The 17,458-nt window shown below is 44.5% G+C and overlaps 1 protein-coding gene across 4 annotated transcripts in view; it reads left to right on the forward strand.

The window, feature by feature from the left end:
- LOC137377613 (synaptotagmin-like protein 2) overlaps window positions 1–17,458 on the forward strand; it is a 143,092-nt gene that overhangs the window by 40,859 nt on the left and 84,775 nt on the right. For all 4 annotated transcript variants that reach the window (XM_068047438.1, XM_068047441.1, XM_068047440.1 and 1 more), the window contains exons 4-5: window positions 8,749–8,842; window positions 16,546–16,648. In XM_068047438.1, the coding sequence (XP_067903539.1) occupies window positions 8,749–8,842; window positions 16,546–16,648 (197 nt within the window). The remainder of the gene's footprint in view (window positions 1–8,748; window positions 8,843–16,545; window positions 16,649–17,458) is intronic.

A 17,458-nucleotide genomic window follows, 5' to 3' on the forward strand; every position in this document is an offset into this window, starting at 1 on the left:
GAGGTGGGTATCGTTGGGGCCGTGGGGGATGTCTTTGCTGCCTGTGGCCCCCTCTGTGTGGGATGGAGTCTCTGGCTTTGATGCCCCCCCCGGACTGCCACAGAGAAGCCATCTCCATGAAGCATGTCGCCTCCCCAGGAGGTGGGGGGGCCAATGCCGTCAGCAAAATGCCAGCAGAACACTAAAATGACCCTTTATTGGGTCCTTAAGTATGCAGATCGGCTGCCCGCCTCTGTGGACTGCAGCTGATCTGCCTTGCAGCCGCCGCTGGGAAACTTCCCAGCGGGAAGACAGCGACTGAGAGCCGTCCCGATGTGGCTCCCTGCTATTTTACTGGCCCCGCCCCCGCTTCTGTTCCTGCCACCCGGAGCCAGTAAAATTCAGCCCATAATTTCGAAGGACTCGACTATTTTCTTCCTTATCTCTCTCAGGATCTTATTATGTGTCCTGTCTAGCCCTGATGCCTTATCTTCCTTTAGCTTAACTGTCAGATTAATCTTTTCTTTTATCCATCATAATATGATTCACTGTGCTCTAAACCACTTGAGGATACACCTCCTCTTTGGTATCTTTTTCTCTTTAATAATAAAACAGTGCCAATTATTTATTAAATATCTTTGCCATTTTTGATGATCACCTCAAATAGGCAATCCTCTGAGCAGTTTGACCTTTGGTTGGCAAGCTGTTAATGCGCACAGATAATCAGAATTAGAAGGGAGTGCAGGGAAAAAAGTCTTTAAACGTACTGGTTACAGAGGATGCGATAAGTTGCATGCAAAAAGGAAATGGATAGGATTGGGAATAGAGAGCATGGGCTTCATATTAGGAGTGCATCCTTTAAATATCAATCACATTTTGACAAAAATGCACAATTTCCCTCTGTTAGAGCCTCAGTGCAACATGACAGGCTAAACCAGTTGGACAGCATTTTGCAAACAGGCAAGGCCACAGCATCATTCACTGCAGTTTCATGTGAGTTACCATCTTGGGCAATTGCAACTCTAACAGTTTGGACACTTGCCCCAAGCCAGAGGACAGGGAATAAACCCACCATATGTAATTATAATAATTCTCTGCTCAAAACTGCAGAATTTAAACTATCCAGCGATCCCGAGATTGTTGACTGGGTACATACACTGTCTTCTGTAGAACAAAGATGAGGAAGACCCTCACCTTTGATCTTTAGAATGTGCTGAATGAGTTGTTTCTCAACCTGCATGTTCCAGATGCTACAACTGGAAGTGGGGGGAAAAAAAACCACAAGTTTTTTTTGTACCCCTATTATTTATCTCCTGGGTTGCTTGCAGCAGTGTCCAGGAGGTTAATCTTTAATTCCTAGAGATTTGAGGACAATCCTGGAATATTGGTAACCCTACCCCCATCATGAATCCTCATTTTCAGACGGGAGAAAGAAATAAAAATAGCATTCATAATCATTTTAATTTAAAGTTATGCCTAAATGAGGGGCAGAAACAAGCACTAATGATTGCATTTCACTTCTTATATGGGCTACTAATTGTCATTCATTATGTGGATTGTACAGCTCCAATACCTCCAGAATGTTGATTCATATCAATTTTAGCATGATCCAAGAACACGTGGTTTTCCTTCCTTCATTCTCTCTCCCTGTCATTTTCTCTCACTCTCATTCTGTCAGACTCTCTCGCTCTGTCACTCACGCTGTCTCGTGTCTCACTCTCATGCTCTCATTCTCTCGCTCTCATTCGCTTACACACTCTTATTCGCTTACTCTTGCTCACTCTCTCTCTCGTTCTCTCTTTCTCTCTGCCTTTCTCTCTTTCTCTGTAGCATCACCTTATATCCCTATGAAGCAGGGACTTCAGACTCAAAATCCTCTGGTTTGGAACAATTTTATCCAGTTCTGAGTGGGCCTGAATCCTCAGTACAGTACTGCCCATCAGCGATCACCAATTTCAGGCAGGGAGAAAAACCACAGTAAGTGGCCTTCAGCGATTGCTCTTCTGAAATTTTATATCTCGTATATTGGGGACACAGACAAAGGAACTTTACATCTTTGTTTTGAAGTTCTGACCTGGGAGGTCTTAATTGAGCAATGCAATAGGAGGTTTATTTGATATCCGGCACTCCTAAATAGGTTACAGCATGGGCCTGATGCATATACTGGATAGAATGGTGTTCTATTTCCCCAAGCACAGAGCTCTTTTATACAATTCACCCTTTACAAACAAAAATACCTTTTGCATTAATGTGTAACATACCAAGGACACTTGGGCAGAATCTTTCTATTTGCTTAGGTACATACCATTAGGCTAGACAGATTAGGGATACTATTTTAAGTTATTTTTTCTGCTTGAAGATCCTCAACTGGAAAGTTGATTTGCATTTGTAACCATGCCAATGCAAATATTAACTAATTTCCTTTAATTTCATTGGCCTATGCCTCTGTGGGAATCAGATGACCTCTCCTAAACTGAAATGGAGGAATTGAAATCCTGGGATGGATTTTCTCCACAGGATTGACTTAGAGAGAGAGGATGATTCACTGATTCAACCTTGTCTTAAAACTAATTAAGCAATCTGATGGAAGTAAGCGAATAACAGGAGAAAATTAAAACATGGATGCTGGATTCAAAGGGCTGCCCATAAGCAATATCGTTCAGGGATCAAATGCATTATTCAGCTGGTTCAGATATTGTTTATATTGCCATTGCCCCAACTATTTTCGCTCTCCCTAACTGCCATGCTGCATCTGACTAGAGACAAGCTCCCTGCTGGACTGCAGCTTATTTATCGAATGGACGGTAAACTATTTAATCTCAGACAACTCCAATTAAAAACTAAGACCACTCCGACTTCAGCCATTGAGTCCAATACGCTGATGTAAGTAAGTGCTGTGTCGGAAATGGATCTTCAGAGAATCGTTGACGTATTAACTGAGGCATATGAGCAGATGGGTCTTACACTCAACATTCAGAAGACCAACGTCCTCCATCAGGAAGCTCCAAACGCACATGCCCCAGCCCCATTGATTAGGATGAGTGCCTGGAAAATGTGGAACGCTTCCAGTATCTTGGAAGTTATCTTTCACCGAAGGCTGACATTGACGAAGAAATCCAGCATCGCCTGAAATCTGCTGGTGCAGTCTTTGGCCACCCTGAGGAAGCGAGTGTTTGAAGATTGCGACATCAAAACGGAAACCAAGCTCATGGCGTGATCCCTACCTTACAGTACGGGGATGAAACATGGACAACGTATAGGAGGCACCTCAAAGCACTGGAGTCATATCATCAACGCTGCTTGCGGAAGATCCTACATTTCAAGTGGGAGGACAGGCACACCAGCATCAGTGTCCTCTCACAAGCAGGCACCACAAGCATTAAGGCCATTATTATCCACCAACAGCTTTGTTGGGTTGGTCATATAGTTCAGATGTCAGATACCAGGCTCCCAAAGCAGGTCTTCGTCTCCCAGCTCAGTCAGGGCAGATGCACCAGAGGAGGACAAAAGAAGCTCTTCAAGGATGTGCTGAAAGCCAACATGAAGAAATGCAACATTGACATCAACTCCTAGGAGACCATCACCCTGGACCGAACCAGATGGAGGCAGAGTCTGTGGGCAGGATTCCAGCATTTTGAGACCCAATGATGACAAAATGAAGAGGAAAAGCGAGAGTGGCGAAAAAAACAAGCCATGACCCGAAATAATAAAACACAACCAGACATTCCACATGACAACAAATGCCCTACGTGCAATGAAGTCTGTATATCCTGCATCAGCCTCATCTTCGCACTCACGGAAAACAATCATCCTTGCCTGTGAGGGATAGCCAATAATAATATTTGGGAGGGGTGGGAGGAGAAACTCAAATCAGTAACATGAATTTGAATGCTTCATGCCATTAGCTGTGTGGGAAGGAAAAGGGGAAGGGAAAGGGACAGGGTGAGAGCCAGATAGACACACACGCACATACGCACACAGTATAGTGGGAAATCTTGGCAATCATATAAACAAAAAATATATTTTCATTTATGTTCCCAAAACTAACATCTGTCAAATTATTTGTAAGTTATTATCGTCCATGTACTCTCTTAGACTGGCAGCATGCCCTAATTTGGCAAGTTTTGTACAATTTGTTCATGCTCACTTGGAACCAGGTTGAGTTCATCAGAAACAAAAACAAGAAATGCTGGAATCACTCAGCAGGTCTGGCAGCATCTGTGGAAAGAGAAGCAGAGTTAACGTTTCGGGTCAGTGACCCTTCTTCGGAACTGACAAATATTAGAAAAGTCACAGATTATAAACAAGTGAGGTGGGGGTGGGGCAAGAGATAACAAAGGAGAAGGTGCAGATTGGACCAGGCCACATAGCTGACCAAAAGGTCACGGAGCAAAGGCAAACAATATGTTAATGGTGTGTTGAAAGACAAAGCATTAGTACAGATTAGGTGTGAATACACTGAATATTGAACAGCAGCAAGTGCAAACCTAAAGAAAAACAACCTGAAAAAAACAGTGGGTAAGCAAACTGAACAAACTAAGATGAAATGAAATAAATGCAAAAAAAGTTTGTAAAAAATGTAAAAAGGAATGTAAAAAAAAGGAAGAAAAAATAACTAAAAATGAAAGTAAAATGGGGGGCTGTCATGCTCTGAAATTATTGAACTCAATGTTCAGTCCGGCAGGCTGTAGTGTGCCTAATCGGTAGATGAGATGCTGTTCCTTGAGCTTGCGTTGATGTTTTTTTTTTAGATTAGATTAGAGATACAGCACTGAAACAGGCCCTTCGGCCCACCGAGTCTGCGCCGAACACCAACCACCCATCTATACTAATCCTACATTCCTACTAAACATTCCCACCTGTTCCTATATTTCCCTACCACCTACCTATACTAGTGACAATTTATAATGGCCAATTTACCTATCAACCTGCAAGTCTTTTGGCTTGTGGGAGGAAAACGGAGCACCCGGAGAAAACCCACGCAGACACAGGGAGAACTTGCAAACTCCACACAGGCAGTACCTGGAATCGAACCCGGGTCCCTGGAGCTGTGAGGCTGCGGTGCTAACCACTGCGCCACTGTGCATTCACTGGAACACTGTAGCAATCCCAGGACAGAGATGTGAGCATGAGAGCAGGGGGGAGTGTTGAAATGGCAAGCAACCGGAAGCTCAGGGTCCTGCTTGCGGACTGAGTGGAGATGTTCCGCAAAGCGGTCACCCAGTCTGCGCTTGGTCTCCCCAATGTAGAGGAGACCACACTGAGCAGCGAATACAGTATACTACATTGAAAGAAGTACAAGTAAATCGCTGCTTCACCTGAAAGGAGTGTTTGGGGCCTGGGATAGTGAGGAGAGAGGAGGTAAATGGGCAGGTATTACACCTCCTGCGATTGCAGGGGAAGGTGCCCTGGGACGGGGACGAGGTGGTGGGGGTAATGGAGGAGTGGACCAGGGTGTCGCGGAGGGAACGATCCCTTCGGAATGCTGACAGGGGAAGGGAGGGGAAGATGCGACTGGTAGTGGCATCACGCTGGAGTTCATCAGAAACTCATTTCACATATGACTCTTGCAGCTAGCAGCTAGCAAGGGGAGATGGCTTTTATCCCATCAGTGTGAGCTGGATTTGAATCCAGTTCTAGATATGAAAGGAGCAATGCACTAACACCTTGCCACACTCAGTCCCGTAAATAAATGACCTTTTGGCTTTCAGTGTAATCATAGCTGCAAACCTTCAACTAGTTGTTACGACTGAGGAGGGAGGAGTGCACTGTTAATTCAGTCCCACTTCTCCACAGTTGACAACATATATTTAAATGTTCTCACTTACCAAAAAAGTCAACCAGATACTCTATTTTCTCCAGACTAAAGGACATCAACCGAGTTTCTTTAATAAACAACAAAACTATCCCTTTATTATAAACCAAGGCCAAAATTTCACGTCATCCCAGCAAGCTGGATGGTGGCAGGGGGTGGCGTGAAATGGAGCAGGAGGCCTTCCCGGAATACTCCCACCTCCGCCCCACTTTACGTGGGCTGCAGGGTGGGGGCGAGTAACGGGCTGCCCGCTCCAGGCCAATAGAGGCCCTTAAGTGGCCACTTAGCGGCCAGATAAGGGCCTTCGCCCACCTCCACGAGTATTTTACCCGTGGCAAGTGGGCATCCGGTAGACGTGAAAGGCCACCCAGTGATGCTTGGCAGCCTCTCAGTGCACCGGGGATGGGGGTCAACAATCGGGCATAGGGTGCCTGATTGAGGGCTGCCCCTGCTTCCCCAACCACCCTCAGGACCCGAGACGACCCTCTTCCTCCCAAATGACCACCCTTGCCTCACAGGGCTGCGACCGATCTGCCCGGTGAGGCAAACCAAACTTACCTCGGTCCTGTCTCCGTGTCCTCAGTTGGGATGCAGTCCCAGCAGTGGCCACCGCTCCCGGTGGCGCTACTGGGTTTGAGAGCTGCTGGCCCGATGATTGTCCGACACCTCATTGAGGCGGGACTTCCTCCCTCAAGCGGGTGGAAGTCCCGCCTCTGAACAATTACAGCCTGGGGACCCGTAAAATGTGGGTCTGATCCCCGTGCTGGGTGTTGCGGGTTCGCCACCAACTTTTACGTCAGTGGCCAGCTCCTGTCCATCCAGCCCCAAGTCTTAACTGATAACAAAGCAAACATACATGCGAATTGAAATATTAAAGCCTTTTATTTATCCTAGCCCTCACGTACACACACATAAATACACAACCGATTAATCAGGGAAAGAAAAGGGATTTTTGTTTACAGCTGTTGCAAAGAAATAGAAGGAATAAAAAACACATTGACTGAAAAATAGGTACAGAAGATATCCTTTGTTTTGGTGAGGTGTCCCAAAGGCGAATAGGCGGCTGTCACTAGGATCTTCCCAGAGCAGTTCCTTCCAGGTGATGTTGAAGATCAGTTTGGGTAGGCTTTCAAACAGTTGCAGCTACAGAAGGCTTCACATAGGTCTTACTACAGGTGTGCAGCAATGAAGGTTTCAATTCTCATACATTCAATGTAAAGTTCCTACAAAGATGCAAGGTTTCTGCAAACATGCAGGATTTCTTCAAATACAGGTGTCAACAGGAAACACACTTGACACAGGATTTGATTTTCATGAGAAAGATGGGCTGGCTGGATCTTCTTCTGTTCTCCTGGCAGGTCAATAAGCAAGCTTCAGCTATCTCTGGCCAAACACCAACTGGTTTTTTCACAGTTCAAAATGAAACTAAAGCCTTTCCACAGGGAAGTGGTGTGACATCTATAAATAAAAGCAAAATACTGCGGATGCTGGAAATCTGAAACAAAAACAAGAAATGTTGGATTCACTCAGCAGGTCTGGCAGCATCTGTGGAAAGAGAAGCAGAGTTAACGTTTCGGGTCAGTGACCCTTCTTCAGAACTGACAAATATTAGAAAAGTCACAGATTATAAACAAGTGAGGTGGGGGTTGGGCAAGAGATAACAAAGGAGAAGGTGCAGATTGGACCAGGCCACATAGCTGACCAAAAGGTCACGGAGCAAAGGCAAACAATATGTTAATGGTGTGTTGAAAGACAAAGCATTAGTACAGATTAGGTGTGAATATACTGAATATTGAACATCAGCAAGTGCAAACCTGAAGAAAAACAACCTGAAAAAAACAGTGGGTAAGCAAACTGAACAAACTAAGATGAAATGAAATAAATGCAAAAAAAGATTGTAAAAAATGTAAAAAGGAATGCAAAAAAAAAGGAAGAAAAAATAACTAAAAATGAAAGTAAAATGGGGGGCTGTCATGCTCTGAAATTATTGAACTCAATGTTCAGTCCGGCAGGCTGTAGTGTGCCGAATCGGTAGATGAGATGCTGTTCCTCGAGCTTGCGTTGATGTTCACTGGAACACTGCAGCAATCCCAGGACAGAGATGTGAGCAGGGGGGAGTGTTGAAATGGCAAGCAACTGGAAGCTCAGGGTCCTGCTTGCGGACTGAGCGGACATCTATAAATCCTGGCTTGTCATTTTCTTGCAATTATCCCTTCAGGTCAAAACACAAACCCCTGCTGGGTTCTTTGCAAATAGGTGCCTTCCAGTAACACTTGTTTACATTCAGTCTAAACCTTATGGTAATTTCTTTTCAGAAAAACATCCAAAATTCAACTTCTTCAGATTCCAGCATCCATGGAACCCCTTTTCAGTTTTAAAATATAATTTCTCAAGTTTTAACAAAAAATGGAAACCCTCGTAACATAGAGAACATTGCAAATCTTGTGGTTTGTTTAAATTTAGTTGCCAAATAGATCAATCTAGATCCTAAATTTGTGAAATGAGAGTAGGATTACATTTCATCAAAAGAAAAAGTGTGGCCCGTCATCTTTCAGTTTGAATTGCTAAATGTACAAAGTCAGTGAGAATATTCAATAAAATATGGTTTATTGAAAATGTAATTTTTGGTAATCTTTAAAACTGCTAATATTTGGTATTTACTGAAGTGATTGTAGTGGTTGATATTTTGTATGTGGTTCATGAGTTGTAGATTGACAGTGCACGTTAGCAGATTATTTGATTATCACAGCTAAACCCAATCCTGTTCTTCCCCGATGTGTAGTTTAGTACTATCACTAAGCAACAGATTGATCACTCACCCTTTCCATGCTTTTGGAAACGATATTGTGGGGGGAGGAGGTGTAAAATGTTATGTGAAATCAACAATAGGTTTTTTGAGCAAATAGTCATACTTCCTTTAGGCACTTGTTAGCTTAACCGTTTTCTGTTTATAGAAACGACTGAGAAGACTGAATCCCAGCAAGCTCATCTGACTCCATCGATTCTCATCCCAACATTGCCTCAGACTGCAAAATATGAAGATACAAGGTTACAACTTTCAAATATGTCATATCAGCAAATGTTCCCAATCTCTATGAAGTGACTCCTGGTAGAAAACTGCTTTAGGGGATGGTGGATAAGGACTAGGATTCTGCTCAGTGGTGAGCAAGAAGGTTTAACTTGTTAACACTTGCTCCCTATACCATGAGATGATGATACCCATTTGGCTGAGGTACCTTAGACCTCTTGGAACTGTACCTCTACATTAATTAGGATACAGGGAGAGGATATAGGAAACTGGAGCTTCATTTTATTTATATTTAAAACTATCTTGTCTCTATGAGCATAAGAAATAGGATCAGGAGTAGACCATATAGCCCGTCAAGCCTGCTCTGTCATTCAATATGATCATGGCCGATCTTGGACTTCAACTGCACTTTCTCGCCCATTCCTCATTTCCCTTGATTCCCTGAGAGACCAAAAATCTGTTTATCCCAGCCCTAAATATATTCAACAATGGAGCATCCACAACCCTCTAGGGTAGAGAATTCCAAAGATTTCTAACCCTTTGAGTACAGAAATTTCTCCTCATCTCAGTCCTAAATGATCGGCCCCTTAACCTGAGACTGTGCCCCAGTGACTTAGATTCCTCAGCCAGTGGAAACAACCTCTCAGTGTCTACCCTGTCAATCCCTTTCAAAATCTTGTAAGTTTCAATGAGATCACCTCTTATTCTTCGAAACTCCGGAGAATATTGACCCAAATTACTCAGCCTCTCATCATAGGACAACCCTCTCATCCAGGGACCAATCTAGTGAACCTTTACTGTATCGCCTCCAATGCAAGAATATCCTTCCTTAAATATGGAGACCAAAACTGCCCACAGTATTCCAGATGTAGTCTCATTAAAGCTCTGCACAATTGTAGCAAGACTTCTTTATTCTTGTACTCCATTCCCCTTGTAATAAACGCCAACATACTATTTGTCTTCCTGATTGCTTGCTGTACCTGCATGCTAACTTTCTGTGTTACTTGTATGAGCACACTCAAGTCTCTCTGAACATCAACATCTATAAGTTTCACGTCTTTTAAAAAATATTCTGCTCTTCTGTTCTTATGACCAAAGTGAATAACCTCACATTTCCCCACATTATACTCCATCTACTGCCTTGTTGCCTACTCACTCAACCTGTCTATATCTCTTTGCAGTCTCTCTGTGTCCTCCTCACAGCTTGCATTTCCATCTACCTTTGTATCATCAGAAAACTTAGATACATTATTCTCTGTATTTTCATTGAAGTCATTAATATAGATTATAAATACCTGAAGCCCCAGCACTAATCCTTGCGGCACTCCACTAGTTACAGTCTGCCTACTTGAAAAAGCCCCATTTATGTCTTCTGTTTGCTTCCTGTCCATTAGCCAATCCTCTGTCCATGCTAATATATTACCCCCAACTCGATGAACCTTTATCTGGCCTATTAACCTTTCATGTGACACATTATCGAATGCCTTTTGGAAATCCAGGTAAACTACATCTGCTGGTTCCCCTTTATCTACCCTACTAGTTACATATTTTAACAAACATGATTTTTCTTTCAGAAAACCATGTTGACTTTGCTTGATCACACTATGATTTTCTAAGTGTGCATTGTTAAGAGTTCCTTAATAATAGATTCCAGCACTTTCCCGATGTCTGATGTCAGGTTAACTGGCCTGTAGTTCCTTGTTTTCTCTCTCCCTTCTTTCTTGAATAGCAGTGATATATTTGCTAACTTCCAATCTGCTGGGACCATTCCAGAATCCAGAGAATTCTGGAAAATCATAGCCAGCGCATCCACTATCTCTGCAGCTATCTCTTTTAGAATCCTCGGATGTAGGCCAACAGGTCTTCCCCACCGTCTCCTTGTATCACCTGCTTTTAAACTGTTTTCTTTGAGTAGTCTGCATTGACTTTCATTTTAGTTCTTTCTCTTTGCTGTAGTAAAGTGCTATTCCCCTTTCAACTGATCTGTTAGGATCAGAATTTTGTTATATGGGGAACTGTAAGTATGAACTTGAACATGTATCCTGTTGGCCTATGGTACACCAGGCAGTTTTGGTGTGACTTGTGCAGAGATTAATTTCCGCCTACCTGTTAATAATTAAGTGATTTGTGAGCTGAGTAAACCAAATGATATACACACTAGTCAAGGCTGCTATTTTTCAGCTTTCATGGAAAAACAAAGAACTCTGATCTCCAAACACTAGTTTCAAAACATCTCAATCACACGTAATGTAAGAAAAACTGCTGTGATTGCAGAATGTGGTCGCTAAAAACTAATTAAGCCTTTGTTATAACTGAATTTCACATTAATCAAGTAAATCAGTGGATTATTTGTGTGGCACTTTAAAACAGCATTGCTTTCATGAGAAAAGGTTTTGTGCGACGAAAGGTTCACTGTGTGTTCCTAATAAGTTACCCCAAATTACAACAAGCCGCTTGCATAGGTAACTGCCATGGTGAGAATTACATCCAACCATCCTTCTTTCTAAAATATTTTCATAATGAGGTTTCCCCTGTAGATGCTTGTACTGTTAGTGATATGTGAAATATTTAATCATCTTGCCCTGTAGCCATATTGTTTTCACCCCAAAACAATTCATTAACAGCCAATTTCTCTTTATCTTTCTTGGTGTCTATATTGTTTGCTCCTTGTTTAACACTCTTGCATTCACTGCTTGAGTGGCTCAATGCAGATAAATGGACAATTCCTGCCAAGGTAAATGGAGCAAAGGTAATCTTACCACTGAGCGGTTGCTCATGGTACACATTGGTACATTTGCACACCCTTGTTAACACAGGCTTTTGTCAATATTTAAGTGCAGCTGTCACAAGATGCATTTTTATGATGTATCTGCAGATCAGCTTAAATTATCCTTCAGCCAGTTACCAGATATTTGACTTCACCCACTCACTGATCAATATGTTGACCTTGTGCAGCATCAAGGCCAGCACTACTGGGTTGCCCATGATACCAAAGAACCTTGAAGGTTCATTTAAATAGTTTTTTTTTGTTATCATTGTGCTCTTCATTTTCAGAAAAGCAAAAAAAAAGTGTGTGGAACTCTGGGTAATGGCACCCATTCAGTTCAGGATAGGGACAGTTATGGAAATCAAAGTAATTTTATAGAATTGTTAATTGATCAAGCAAGTAATGCTGCCTTTAGGACAGAATATTCTTCCACAAATTTGAGTCATAGGGCTGCATTTTAAAAGCCTGCCACCAAAGTAGGTGGCGGGCGAAAAAGTTTGCGGCCCGCACACATAGGGCGCACGTCGCGGAGTCGCCGGGATTCCAAACATGGCGGCTGATTTGCATAGCCCGAGCAGCCGCCCCCCTCCCCCCCACCCCACTGATGACGTGGAGGGGGTGGGCGAGCCATCCCCAGCAACAGCGTCCGGCGCCAATGCGCAGGCGTGGCGCCATTTTTAAAGGGCTGACATCCCTCAATGACCATTTAAATTTTTAAAGATACAGTGACTGTAAAGTTTATAAAAATGAATAAAATAATCTTTCCGTGCCCTCTTCCACCCCCCAAATGGCATTACACATCATTCAAGAACAAAGAACAAAGAAAATTACAGCACAGGAACAGGCCCTTCGGCCCTCCAAGCCTGCGCCGATCCAGATCCTCTATCTAAACCCGTCGCCTATTTTCTAAGGGTCTGTATCTCTTTGCTTCCTGCCCATTCATGTATCTGTCTAGATACATCTTAAAAGACGCTATTGTGCCCGCGTCTACCACCTCCGCTGGCAACGCGTTCCAGGCACCCACCACCCTCTGCGTAAAGAACTTTCCACGCATAACCCGCCTAAACTTTTCCCCTCTCACTTTGAACTCGTGACCCCTAGTAATTGAATCTCCCACTCTGGGAAAAAGCTTCTTGCTATCCAACCTGTCTATACCTCTCATGATTTTGTACACCTCAATCAGGTCCCCCCTCAACCTCTGTCTTTCTAATGAAAATAATCCTAATCTACTCAACCTCTCTTCATAGCTAGTGCCCTCCATACCAGGCAACATCCTGGTGAACCTCCTCTGCACCCTCTCCAAAGCATCTACATCTTTTTGGTAATGTGGCGACCAGAACTGCACGCAGTATTCCAAATGTGGCCGAACCAAAGTCTTATACAACTGCAACATGACCTGCCAACTCTTGTACTCAATACCCCGTCCGATGAAGGAAAGCATGCCGTATGCCTTCTTGACCACTCTATTGACCTGCGTTGCCACCTTCAGGGAACGATGGACCTGAACACCCAAATCTCTCTGTACATCAATTTTCCCCAGGACCTTTCCATTTATTGTATAGTTCACTCTTGAATTGGATCTTCCAAAATGCATCACCTTGCATTTGCCCTGATTGAACTCCATCTGCCATTTCTCTGCCCAACTCTCCAATCTATCTATATTCTGCTGTATTCTCTGACAGTCCCCTTCACTATCTGCTACTCCACCAATCTTAGTGTCATCTGCAAACTTGCTAATCAGACCACCTATACTTTCCTCCAAATCATTTATGTATTTCACAAACAACAGTGGTCCCAGCACGGATCCCTGTGGAACACCACTGGTCACACGTCTCCATTTTGAGAAACTCCCTTCCACTGCGACTGTCTGTCTCCTGTTGCCCAGCCAGTTCTTTATCCATCTAGCTAGTACACCCTGGACCCCATGCGACTTCACTTTCTCCATCAACCTACCATGGGGAACCTTATCAAACGCCTTACTGAAGTCCATGTATCTGACATCTACAGCCCTTCCCTCATCAATCAACTTTGTCACTTCCTCAAAGAATTCTATTAAGTTGGTAAGACATGACCTTCCCTGCACAAAACCATGTTGCCTATCACTGATAAGCCCATTTTCTTCCAAATGGGAATAGATCCTATCCCTCAGTATCTTCTCCAGCAGCTTCCCTACCACTGACGTCAGGCTCACCGGTCTATAATTACCTGGATTATCCCTGCTACCCTTCTTAAACAAGGGGACAACATTAGCAATTCTCCAGTCCTCCGGGACCTCACCCGTGTTTAAGGATGCTGCAAAGATATCTGTTAAGGCCCCAGCTATTTCCTCTCTCGCTTCCCTCAGTAACCTGGGATAGATCCCATCCGGACCTGGGGACTTGTCCACCTTAATGCCTTTTAGAATACCCAACACTTCCTCCCTCCTTATGCCGACTTGACCTAGAGTAATCAAACATCTATCCCTAACCTCAACATCCGTCATGTCCCTCTCCTCCGTGAATACCGATGCAAAGTACTCGTTTAGAATCTCACCCATTTTCTCTGACTCCACGCATAATTTTCCTCCTTTGTCCTTGAGTGGGCCAATCCTTTCTCTAGTTACCCTCTTGTTCCTTATATATGAAGAAAAGGCTTTGGGATTTTCCTTAACCCTGTTTGCTAAAGATATTTCATGACCCCTTTTAGCCCTCTTAATTCCTCGTTTCAGATTGGTCCTACATTCCCGATATTCTTCCAAAGCTTCGTCTTTCTTCAGCCGCCTGGACCTTATGTATGCTTCCTTTTTCCTCTTAGCTAGTTTCACAATTTCACCTGTCATCCATGGTTCCCTAATCTTGCCATTTCTATCCCTCATTTTCACAGGAACATGTCTCTCCTGCACGCTAATCAACCTCTCTTTAAAAGCCTCCCACATATCACATGTGGATTTATCTTCAAACAGCTGCTCCCAATCTACATTCCCCAGCTCCTGCCGAATTTTGGTATAGTTGACCTTCCCCCAATTTAGCACTCTTCCTTTAGGACCACTCTCGTCTTTGTCCATGAGTATTCTAAAACTTACGGAATTGTGATCACTATTCCCAAAGTATTCCCCTACTGAAACTTCAACCACCTGGCCGGGCTCATTCCCCAACACCAGGTCCAGTATGGCCCCTTCCCGAGTTGGACTATTTACATACTGCTCTAGAAAACCCTCCTGGATGCTCCTTACAAATTCTGCTCCATCTAGACCTCTAACACTAAGTGAATCCCAGTCAATGTTGGGAAAATTAAAATCTCCTATCACCACCACCCTGTTGCTCCTACATCTTTCCATAATCTGTTTACATATTTGTACCTCTATCTCATGCTCGCTGTTGGGAGGCCTGTAGTACAGCCCCAACATTGTTACCGCACCCTTCCTATTTCTGAGTTCTGCCCATATTGCCTCACTGCTCGAGTCCTCCATAGTGCCCTCCTTCAGCACAGCTGTGATATCCTCTTTGACCAGTAATGCAACTCCTCCACCCCTTTTACCTCCCTCTCTATCCCGCCTGAAGCATCGATATCCTGGGATATTTAGTTGCCAATCGTGCCCTTCCCTCAACCAAGTCTCAGTAATAGCAATAACATCATACTCCCAGGTACTAATCCAAGCCCTAAGTTCATCTGCCTTACCTACTACACTTCTTGCATTAAAACAAATGCACCTCAGACCACCAGTCCCTTTGCGTTCATCATCTGCTCCCTGCCTACTCTTCCCCTTAGTCATGCTGACTTCATTATCTAGTTCCTTACAGGCTTTAGTTACTACCTCCTTACTGTCAACTGACCTCCTCATTTGGTTCCCATCCCCCTGCCACATTAGTTTAAACCCTCCCCAACAGCGTTAGCAAAAGCACCCCCAAGGACATTGGTTCCAGTCCGGCCCAGGTGTAGACCGTCCAATTTGTAATAGTCCCACCTCCCCGAGAACCGGTCCCAATGTCCCAAAAATCTGAACCCCTCCCTCCTGCACCATCTCTCAAGCCACGCATTCATCCTGACTATTCTTTCATTTCTACTCTGACTAGCACGTGGCACTGGTAGCAATCCTGAGATTACTACCTCTGAGGTCCTACTTTTTAACTTGGCTCCTAACTCCCTAAATTCCTGCCCTTCCCTCCCCACCCCACCCCCTACCTCAGAATACCTACTGTGAATATTTGACCTTTCCCTTCCTCAAAGTTTTGAACCTTTGTCCTTTACCCCTTCCCATCACTCCCTTGACCAATCAGAAGAGTTTGACCTCGCTCCCCCCCTCGCGCACTGAGAAAAGTACCTCCTCCCCCCTCCCCACAGGTGTCACACCTTGTTTCCCCGAATGGGGATTCGAAGGCGCGGCATTGCCGGCTGCCCTAATGAAGATCTCAACCTGATGTCATAATCACGGCAGCCTGCATATTAATTAATGGTAAGTACCCATTTGAACATTATAATGTGGGTCCCATTACTGAGCGGTGGTGCAGCTACCGTGAGGCCTCGCCACCGCCGCCAAGATCGGGATGGGCCCTGCCGGCGTCGAGGTTGGTGGCAGTCCTCATCTGTTGTGATTTTCATGCCCCCACCCACCTGCCACCGTTCCCGGCATCAGGGACCCTTTAAAATCCAGCCCATAAAGTCATTTATGGCACAGAAGAAGGCTGTTCGGCCTGTCAAATCCATGCCAGCTCTTCACAGAGCAATCTAGTCAGTCCCACTCCCCCACATGATCTCCATAGTCCTGCAAAGTTATTTCCTTCAAGTGCCCATCCAATTTCCTTTTGAAATCTTTGATTGTCTCTGCTTCCACCAACCTCGTGGGCAGAGACTTCCAGGTCATTACCACTTAATGAATTCTTGGTCCAGGAGGCCACAACTATAGCTAACTTGGCTTGACCTAACCTCCCCACGTGCATATCAGCACTTGTGATCTCACTTTGTGTGTGTTTTCTTTAGTGTTTCATCTGATGAAGCTAGTGAAGAATCTCCAGGTGAGGAAGAAAAGATCACAGCAAGTCCAAAAATCAAAGTGAAGCCAGTGTTTCAACAGGACATTCAGGTAGAAAAGACAGTAATGGAGTGGAGGTGCTTTATTAGTGAAATTTGCAAATACTTGAATCTTCTTCACTGAAAGCAATCTTATACACTCCTGGAACTGAATTTTATTCTCCCGCTGCTGAAAAACATGGCAGCCTGCAGGCGTGGGCTACGCGCTGGCAGGCCGCTGGGATCTAGCGCGAGGCGGCTCATCAACATACACAGGTCGGTGGGCACAGGCTCTGCGATGCCAGCAATGGTGTCAGCTGCCTCTGTGCAGGCATTAATGCCATTTTTAAAGGGCTTCCAGACCTGCACAGTTGAAGCCTGTACCCCCTCCCAATACACTATAAATTTTCTGGCCCATAACTCCCCCAATACAAAGAAAATAAATGGCCATCCTGTTCCCCCAAGCCAAAACACTTACATTTAATATCTGACCTTCCCTCCACAACTGCACAAAGTGCAGAGGTCATCCTTTTCCCCTCCTCGCACCACACTGGAAATGCAAAGTTGACCCCTCCCTCTCTACATCACTAAAGCTCCTAAGCTCCCCGCTTCCCCACCTCGGTGGCGCCAGCTTTCCCTGGACAGGAAAGTGAAGGTGCGCGAGTGCTGGCCATTGCATGGAAGATCGTGGACAGCCAGCAAAATCGCTGTGTAGGATATGTAAATGTATGCCTATCCTTTATTTAAATATTTAAAGTTTGGTCCCGTCGGCAAGCGGTGAGTGGGGAGTGGGCCACCACGGAGCCTTGCTGCTGCCTGGAAGATCGGGCCTGGCAATCCCGGCTTCGGTCTCCATGGTGGGCAGCTGCCGCTGCGATCTTTT

This window comes from Heterodontus francisci, chromosome 15, assembly GCF_036365525.1.
Source record: "Heterodontus francisci isolate sHetFra1 chromosome 15, sHetFra1.hap1, whole genome shotgun sequence".
Taxonomy (NCBI): Eukaryota; Metazoa; Chordata; class Chondrichthyes; order Heterodontiformes; family Heterodontidae; genus Heterodontus; species Heterodontus francisci.